Source organism: Haplochromis burtoni, unplaced genomic scaffold (genome assembly GCF_018398535.1).
Source record: "Haplochromis burtoni strain Fernald_Lab_line unplaced genomic scaffold, NCSU_Asbu1 Contig_28, whole genome shotgun sequence".
Lineage (NCBI taxonomy): Eukaryota > Metazoa > Chordata > Actinopteri > Cichliformes > Cichlidae > Haplochromis > Haplochromis burtoni.
In genome coordinates, this window is record NW_024582389.1 from 3,172,168 (window position 1) to 3,181,792 (window position 9,625).

A 9,625-nucleotide genomic window follows, 5' to 3' on the forward strand; every position below is an offset into this window, starting at 1 on the left:
TGCAAGTTTCCCATTTTGGGGCAGCTGCTACAGTTTCTGATGTTTGTGTAGCTTTAGTGTGGACAGAGCCTCTCAGTATTAAGATGAGCTTAAGATAGCTGTAGATGTAGTTGTCTTCTCACATGAAACCCTGCTTTATCTGGCTTTCTTGGGAACGCTACTTTTTCGGTTGTTAGAGTACATAAAGACTCAAAATTTTGGCTTGTGCTTTCATACACACATAACTTTGTGTGTGCATATATGTGTGTGTGTGTGTGGGAGAGGATGGGGGTGTCAATTCTCTGGGATCCACATGAACTTTGAGACTGTGAGGTCACACACTCGCTGACAACTCAACCACCTGTTGCCCCCCCCACCACCACCACCACCACCACACGCACATGCACGCACACACAAGTGTGCACAGGGACACACATATCCACATCCTTACGCCCACATCCACATTCATAGCACACCCTCTGTCGTAAGACTCGTCACTTCTGCAGACTTGGAGTGGAAATGAGTGGTGATCGTGACGATGGTGTTTGAGAGTTGCGCTTTCTCTCTTTTGTTCTGGGATGTTTTTCATTTTTCTGTGAAAAAAAACGGCTACTTTGTCTCACACACACACACACACACACACACACACACACACACACACACACACACACACACACACACACACACACCTGCAGTTATACTCAAATACAACTAGGCGTATTTTCTTGAGGAAATATTGTATTGTGATTGCTTTGATTAAAAAAAAAAGTGTAAAGAAATTGTCGTGCCCACACGAACATGCATTGAATTACATTACAAAACCACGTGAAATCAGTTAAATTAGTAAGTTATTGATAACATTCAAACATCGTGACACGTATACATATATTTTATTTGGCTCAAAAAGGTCACAGAACATGTTAATGTCCTCAGGCCAAAGGGCTTGTTGTTATAGCGCATTTGCAAAGAAAAGCTTTTCAGTCAAGTTCAGGGTAGAGTGTCCCATACCTGACCCAGTCTTAAGAGCAGAAGCAGGTGCATCGGGGTTTTTAAGCGCGAAGGGTTGCACAGCCCTTTATATACAGAAATCTCCTCCCGCCCACCTCCCCCCTTATATATACAGAGTCATGTACTGTTGCTTCTCTGTCAGACATGAAAAAATACATTTAAGCCTTAAATCTTTTCATTATCCACTCCTCTCTACAGTTTTACCATTAGACCACGACTGCCACCAGGAGAACTCCTATGGTCTGCTGTGGCTATGACGTCATTAAGTAATTATACGTCCGACCCCGAGTGTTGTGTGTAAAAAGTGTTTTTGAGTGGTGAACAGGCCCTGCCATTAGTGCATAGTGATCGAAGGAACAATCGTGCATGTAATGAGAAAAACTTTGATGGTGTTTAGTAGTCCCACCCACTGTAGGCAATGATAGAGACAAAGGCAGCACTGTATGAGTATCATAGTTACTGTTTCAGGGCAGAGGATGAAGTGCTTGCTTTGATTCTCTGGGCCACAACGGTCTGAGCCCAGTCCAAATTCAGTCAGTGTGTTCATTCGTCTGGACTCCTTAACCACCACTGCTGCTTCTTTAGTGACCACTGCAGGTCCACAGACATGTCATAGAAATCGTGCGTGAAAACAAAAGTAAAAATTATTTCCTTCAGGTAAAGCTTTAACAAGCTCATATATTCACAGAGGCAAAAAAAAAGCCTGCTCTGTCACTTCTTTCTGTCTTCAGCGTGATGCTTGATCGTTAACTCAGAGAGTGTTCGGGAACAAAAGCAGCACACACCCAATCCAGGGTGTCACTGTGTGTTTGTGACAACCCAGAGTCAAAGTCAGCCCATGTGAGCAGTGACCTGCGAGGCCCCGCCTCCCGACTGGCTCCCTGCCAGTCCCAAAGTCCGAGAATCGAACAAGAAGCCTTGCTGTCCTCCGCCGAGCACACCCAGACTGTCCGTTAAAGTCCCACTGGGCGACGAGCCAAGGAAGGCACTCTGGTGATTGGCTGTGGCGGTGGCAGCCATTTTATCAGGACTTGCAGCGAGGCGCGGCGAAGAGGGAAATGTGTAACCATACAGGCTGTAGGGCGGCGTGTGGAGGCGAAGGCCGGCATAGCCCTGTGAGGTGGGGTTGGAGAGATAGCCGAGCTGAGAGGCAGGGAGAGGCAGGGAGCAGAATCCTTCGGCTTCATACGCAGATGGACCTCTGGGTGGGGGGAATGGCTCTGGGGCGTTACTGTAACGGTGGAGGGGGTGTGCCGGCCGGCTACAGGTGTAGTCCGGTGGGCTGAGAGGGCAAACTTGGAAAGGAGATGAGCACGGGGATGTGGAGAGCAGGTGAGGCGATGCTCCAACCGCTGCATGAGTTCCTGGGACTCCTACAAAATAAGAGCAGGATAAATGTTTACAGCCATGGCAACCTGTAGTTATGACCAACCAGTCCTCTGTGAGTGACTGATAAACACTTTCATGGTGTGAATAAGGACGCCCATCACAAACAAAGATTTTGTCTTTAGGTTGGATATCTTATGTTCACCATCCAGAAGCTTCCCGTTGTTGAACTTTACCTTGCTTGGTCATGCCAGGGATGTCCTCAAATGTGAGTGTTCGGAGGGATGGACGCCAGAATGCATAAGACTCAACCAAAGCCTCCAAACCCATCCTGCAAACACACACAAATGCACACATTAACACTTCACCGTGAGCTCTCCCAACCTTCTAATGTCTGATGCAGTGGGAACCTCTCTTTCTCGCTCTAACTCAGCACGCCTCACTAAATCGTGCATTTCGCCCAACCACCTGGCGGCCATCTTAGTCGCCTGTGGGGCCCTCCTCGCCATCTCCATGGAGACCGCAGGTAATGAGGGGCATAAACGCCAGGCTTCGATTGGCTGCTGCTGGTTGGGTGCTTGTGTGTAATTGCTTTCACACGGCTTTTACGGGCGAATCAGGACGAAGGAGCAGGAAGCCGCAGCAACGATTTATGAGGTGGGACTCTCCTTCTTCCTCCTCCGCCCCCACCCCAAATCTGAGCCTCCATGCTCCTCTAGGTGGGGCGGAGGGTTGCTGTGGCGGGTGGGTAATGCGAGTGCTCTGTTACCCCTCGTTAGCGTGAGGATAAAAGTCTTCCCCCCCGCGGGGTTGTAGCCACGGTGATAATTTAGACAAGCTGCCCGGAGCGGTTCTGTGTGCTCCAAAGCAGCCTATCAGAGCAGAAGTTTATTTAGCAAACTGCTTAACTCTTCCTGTAATATTTAAGAGAAGGGTTTTTTTTCAGCCTTCCTGAGTTTAACTTTTATAGGGTCAGCTGTCAAGGTGCCTGGGTTATCCAGTTTGCCGTTCTCTACCTTCCTCCCTCTCGCACATTCCCTCTGCTTCCCTTCCTCCGGCTCTCCTCTCTAATGATTTCTACGAGGCCTCAGGGGAGTGGCTGTTTGGAGACTGCTAGAGTTTTACTGCTGTGTTGTTTTAATGCTGTGTTTATATATGTTTAGAAATGTGTTTATACAGATTTTCTTCGGGACACTCTTGACTTTTATTATTTTGCTGTTGATGTTTATGTTCCCGAGGCTGGCTGGAATCTGACGCTCCATTTAGGCTCGCAGACAAAGTTACAGCATGTGCCTGTAACAGTGCAATTGCAGGAATTAATTTGCCTTTAAAGTTAGCACATTTGAACGAAAACGAATCACCACTCTAACCATAGCTACGTGCCACGTCTTTTTTCAGCTTAGTCCATTTCTTTTTCCTTTTTTTTTGCCCTTCAGGACAAAATTTAACGGGAGGCTGTAGCACATTTTCCATTAGGAAAAAAATAAATAAATAAATACATAGCTTTACTCCCCGTAAAATCAGACTAAAATAGCAGTGACAAAAACCACATGCAAGCCAAAATATGAAGCAGTCATGCATCGCTCACTACCCCTAATGCACCAGATAATGTGCAAATCTCTGCGGTTAAAATGAACTCACCGGTTTCTGCCAGAGTCTCTGAAGCCTTTGGCAAATGGGTTTCTGTCAATTTTCAGCCTTGTAATCTGAAAAAGCAAAATAAGACTCTAATTATTTCCTGAAACGTTGTTATTATGAAATCAAAGATAACGCACTACGCTATATAATACCACTTCCAGCCAAAATGTTTTCTTTCTCGGAAATCTTTCAATCAGGTCTATAAATAAATTCATTCGTGAGCATGCGTACTTGTATGTTTCTTTGTACATTTATGTGACTTTGTGTGGGTTCATGCATGCATACATGCATGGAGTTAATGTCTGTGAGCCTGTTCAGACTGTGGGTGGTGTTTAAGGCCCAGCTCTGTGACCCTCATCCAAAAGGACTTTTATAGACATCACCACCATGTTCTGACTTCAGCCATCATGCACTGCAGGCCAGCAAACCTCAGCTAACGTCCTACTTCAAAGCTCACATGGAGCAAACATGTGCAAAAACACAGAAAAGCTGCAGCTTTCCTCACTGAAAACAGAAAATATAACAATCTTAAGCTATGTGTGACAACGTAAGCGAATATCACTATTATTTCTTAACAGCCCGTCACATAAGCCTTTATTTGGTAAACTGCTTTAACAGCCTGCAGAGGAGTTTCCAGAGGACTTTATTCTGTTTATTTTGCAGAGCATGTACATGCATAGACATACACGCCTGCTGACAGAGATGAATCTGCCTTTAAATGCAAAACATAGAACATGTGTGATGTTTTTTTAATATCCCTGTAAAGCACTTTAAAATAGACTATCGGCTTAAAAAGTGCCATATAAATACATTTTACTTACTTACTTACTAGGAATTAAAATAGCTTATCTTTACACTGCATGATGAGCTGCACGAACGTATATTAAACTTCTAACATCTACTTCACAACCACAACATCCAAAATTACATCATGTGTTTTCAAATTCACAGCACATCGTAGCAGCACACACTGGAAATGTGACTTTCTTGGCGACTGTGAGTATTTTGTTATATTTAGTTTATGGGTCTCTACACAGGAGTTCAGCTGAGCTACCTGTTGGTTCTGATACGCCGTGACAGTGGTAAACACGGTCTCCGGGAACGAGAAGGTGCGCGTGCCTTCCCCTGCGGGGATGGTCCTCACTGGGGATAACTCTTCTCCACACTCCTTACGGATTACATGGACCCGCGGCTGGTATTTGTGCATGGAGTGCAGAATGATCTGAACCGGGGGAGGGAAACACATTGATTGAGGCTTGGATTATGTAACTGCTATTTTATGTGTTTCATAAAGCATGGCTGGGGAAAATGGACATGTAGCTTGTGGGTGCACAAGCTCTACAGACCTACACTGTAAAAAGAAAGAAAGAAAATTAAATAAAACATGAAAATGCACAGAACATTAAGTCATGTTCAACTCAGACTAGGAAACTATGAGACTTTTACTATTTCATATGAGATGAGACTTTTTAATATTAGATTAGAAATTTACATTTTATATAATAGCTCATTGTGAAATTGAATGTCTTGATTGTAAATAATATGCAGTCATATTATTTGCTACAATAGTAGTAAATCATTTCATACAACAGAGCCACATTACAAATGTGTCACACAAGTGTGATGTGCTGCTACATACATGTCCTTGGTCATCCAGCTCGTTGTTGGTCAGTTTGAGTTTGTCGAAGCTGATCACCTGACGCATCCACGTCTCTCCTGAGGCCGGGGAGTCCGGATGGATGTATACTCTGGGAGGCACAGGGGAGTCGGCATTCCCCGCTACCATCCACTTGGAGCTGTGATACACGTACCTACACAATTCACACACAAGACAGTGAGTGAGCACGGTTTCTGTCTGAATGAACGTATCATTTACAAATCAAAAGGTAGACTCGATACTTCAGTAACTGATGAATAAATATACAGTAATAAAGAATAAAATGTTTTCTTACAAGGGAGTGAATTTATAAAAGCATAAAACTTTAACACTAAAATCTAAGTTCATATTTTACTCTTTATGACTTTAGGGCCGGACTGGACACCCCCCTCCAGGCCACAGGTTAGACTCCACTACAGGATTAATGCTCTTTTTAAACAAACAGTATTTTCCTTCTGTTTGATCCACGGCGCTTTGACACCGGACGTTCTGAAGTGCGCCAATGCGCACCAAAGTTTACATAATGCATTTGTTATATGTTCTATAGGCAGATGGACCAGTAACGTGCTATCCGGCATGTCATTCACTTTAAAACGTGGTATCCTATAAACTGAATTTTGAACCTTTGAAATGACACCCACGCGGTTTATATCACGCAAAGACTTGGCTACACGGATACCGCTGCAATAACACGCCGTTTTCTTCTGCTTTGTAACGACTTTTGCTGGTTTGACCTTCCAGGGTGGAGAGGTTAGGTATCCAAACGGTCCTCTCCAAAAGGGACGACAAAACCGCCGTGACAAAACACCGGTGCCAAGCACCATTTGTGGAGGCAAAGCTGAGGTTGCACAATTGCAAAATCCTGGGTTGTACCAAGAACACAGTGTATGGAGTCTAAATCAGGACTACATGCTAAAGAAAATTGCTGTGCTGTTGCCATTTATACAGTACACGCGTGTGAGAGTGTATCTTTAAGCTACAGCGCTGTGGGGTACAGCTTTCATTCTTTTGGGGACATTTTTCGCGATTCGTTTTTTTAGCCTCGAAATCGCTTTTCTGACATTGGGAATCGTGTGATTTGCCCAAATTCCTTATATTGTGCTTTTTTCCGGACAAAATGGAAATGAATTTGTTTTTTTCAGAGCTGGATGACACAAAACTATTGAACTATTTTACGAATGACGTGTTTTATTGCTGTTAGTATTTCAGCGAGTCCTTTAAATCCTAACAGCACATTTAAAATAATCATGTTAACAATTGTTTTTGTTAACATCCAGCGTGTTTGCTTCACATTATGCATTAGCCTATTTTGATGTGTTATTATAGTTTAACAGATTATTACGTCAATAAATTGCCTTGGGCTCCATAGCATGTTTAAACAATATGCATTTTTTACAAGTATTTTCTAGAGTTTTGTTTTTTATCAGTGCATAAATTCATCCTTTAACTTTTGGCACTGAATATATCCAACCAGTTCATTATCATGCCCAGTGATTCATCAAAACACTTGAATATAAGGTTTTAAGGATTAAAACAATTCAATTCGACATCCCATCACACATCAATAAAAGGTCTGTGGTTAAAATGTACGTGGGATTAGCGAATTACATCACTGCCACACTTAATCTACCTTTTTGCGCATTCTTTATCTGAAAAGTTCAGTCAGCAAATGAACACCAAGATTATGCCCTCATTTTTTCAAAAAGTAAACATTATTTAAAAATTACTTTTTAAAATATTTTGTACAGAATTATAAATTTAATGACATGGTGTACATGCCATAATTGACATTATTACATATTATTAACTCAAAAAGTCCATCTTTTTGTTAAAATAAAGCTGAATATGTTCTTTTAGTTCACATTTAATTTGTGTTTTTGGCGCCGACCACAGTCCCTCACGTGATGTCGCAGGACTTGTGTCATGCGACTTTGTTTTATATTTCGACAGGGATTGCTTTGACAAGTCAAAAATAAAATGGTGTTTCAAATATCCCAGTGTACTCAGATTCGCTGGCACTCTATTCTGTTTTTACATTTTCCTTCATTACGAGATTTGAAAAATAGCTTTTAAAAATTCTGACAGCAGGATCTCAAAGTTTAAGAAGCAGCATCTTTACGATTTACGAGCTTTGGAGTAAGTGTGCACGGGCCTGTGGTGGAGCTTTTTGTGGGTCTTACCTATATCGTTTATTGTCCACGGGGATTATATCCATGGCGATGTAATACTGCTGATGTGGATCCAAACCCGTAATCTTCACACGCATAGCGGGGAACATCCGGCTGCCAGGAAAACCAAAATCATTCTTTTGCAACACTCTATCATTTTTTAACTGGTGAATAATATATTATTCACCATCACAAAAATCCATTAATAATAGCTTAATTAAAGAATCAATGCAATAGAGTTTTGTTTGGCTTGGTTAGAGAAATTAACTCTCTAAATAATTATTTTAATAGCAATTTTGCTCACTTTTCAAATTATCATCTGGTTCACTGCCTTGCTCATTTAATTTCTACGAATCGTGCGTCTTATTTCTTCTTATATATTTGATATTGTTTTCATCTTTAAAAATGTTTTTTTTCTCTCAAGTTTCTCATTTCTTATTTTCTTCAGTCACCCATAAAGTTACGCATTCACGCGAATCCCTGTCTCACCGTCCGGCCTTGGTGATGATCATCTCCGTGCCAATCTCGTGGAACCTTTTCCACAGGTCTGATCCCTGCAGGTCCACGCGGGTCTCCTCTCCGGTCCCGGTTACCGGCGCCGTGCACAGAGCTGCGGGCTGCGGGCTCTCCAGCAGCGCGTCGTCGCTCTCTGCTGCACCGAGATGAATTGAGATTGGCACGTGTTAATTGTAACATTCCATCACAAGCCAAGCGTTGTTCACGAGGTGTTGCATTTCACTCTTGTTGTGTGACTCATTAAAACAAAAGAAAAATGAATCTGAACGGGGTTAAAGCGCGGTAACGTCACACGGTAACGTCTCAGCAGAACAAAGGAAATACGTTGAAAGCCTTACTTTAATTTACAACACAATTATTTCAGAAGAGCAAGAGCGAAGTAAATATTTTTAAACCTCTGGCAGCTATTTCTGTCTCTACGATTTAATGTCACGCTATTGATAGATAGCCTTTAAAAAAATGAAAACTATGAGAAAGTAGAAATATCTGCATGCTTAAACACCGTCTCGCACTCAGTACTGACCTTAAAAATGTTCAACGATTTTCACGCCAGTGCTTGAGTTGAAACCTGTTTTAATACTGAGGATATGTTCAGAGGAAGCACTAACAGCGGTGTTTATGCGTCTCGCCGCTGTTGTTATTTGTGCTATTCAGCACAGGCCTCCCCAAGTGGTAGAAATTTATGGACATTAGACATGGGCCTAACGAGGCAAACTAACACAGAGACAACTCCTCAGCCAAATGCATTGTGAACTTGCAGCGGGTTTAAATCCTAATTTGTCCGGGCCAGTCGGTTTATTTCGTCTGCAGACCTCTTAGTATCCTTTCCGTGGCAGTTTCCCGGCCTTTATACGCTGCTAATTGGCGTGTTTATGATTGCAACACAACTCATAAAGCCTCTCACATTAGTCACACTCACACCGCTCATATTTACTAGACCAGAGCAGTGATGTATCACAGTCTCACCGTGCGGCCCCGAAGGAAGCCTATTGTTGTTTTACTTTATAAACGTCATCTTTTTTATGCTTATGACCGAATTCTAGTCGGTGACGAGAAGAAGAGAACATGAATTATTATGCAGACAAGGGGAAAATGCTCATGAATACATAAGCAAGGATCAGGATTTTGGTCTTCTGATATAATAACAGAATAACAAATGTGCGCGGGCAGCAGCTGCACAGTAATTAACCAGCTTAAACAAATGCATCCTATAATGATGGAGTATGAGCGTCAAGTCATAATTTTATAATGCTGACATGTCAGACACCTATTATTATTATTATTATTATTATTATTATTATTATTATTATTATTATTATTATTATTATTATTA

General features: G+C 42.3%; 1 protein-coding gene across 2 annotated transcripts in view; it reads right to left on the bottom strand.

Moving 5' to 3' along the window:
• Positions 1-850: 850 nt before the first annotated feature.
• tbx18 (T-box transcription factor 18) overlaps positions 851-9,625 on the bottom strand; it is a 9,501-nt gene continuing 726 nt past the window's right edge. Inside the window, exons 2-8 of one of the 2 annotated variants that reach the window (XM_005917756.3) lie at positions 8,266-8,425; positions 7,789-7,890; positions 5,591-5,762; positions 5,006-5,173; positions 3,955-4,019; positions 2,550-2,644; positions 851-2,360 (exon numbers count right to left, since the gene is read on the bottom strand). In XM_005917756.3, coding sequence (XP_005917818.1) covers positions 1,819-2,360; positions 2,550-2,644; positions 3,955-4,019; positions 5,006-5,173; positions 5,591-5,762; positions 7,789-7,890; positions 8,266-8,425 — 1,304 coding nt within the window. In that variant the 3' untranslated portion in view covers positions 851-1,818. Of the gene's footprint in view, positions 2,361-2,549; positions 2,645-3,954; positions 4,020-5,005; positions 5,174-5,590; positions 5,763-7,788; positions 7,891-8,265; positions 8,429-9,625 lie in introns of both variants that reach the window. The other variant, XM_005917755.3, reaches the window with a different exon arrangement.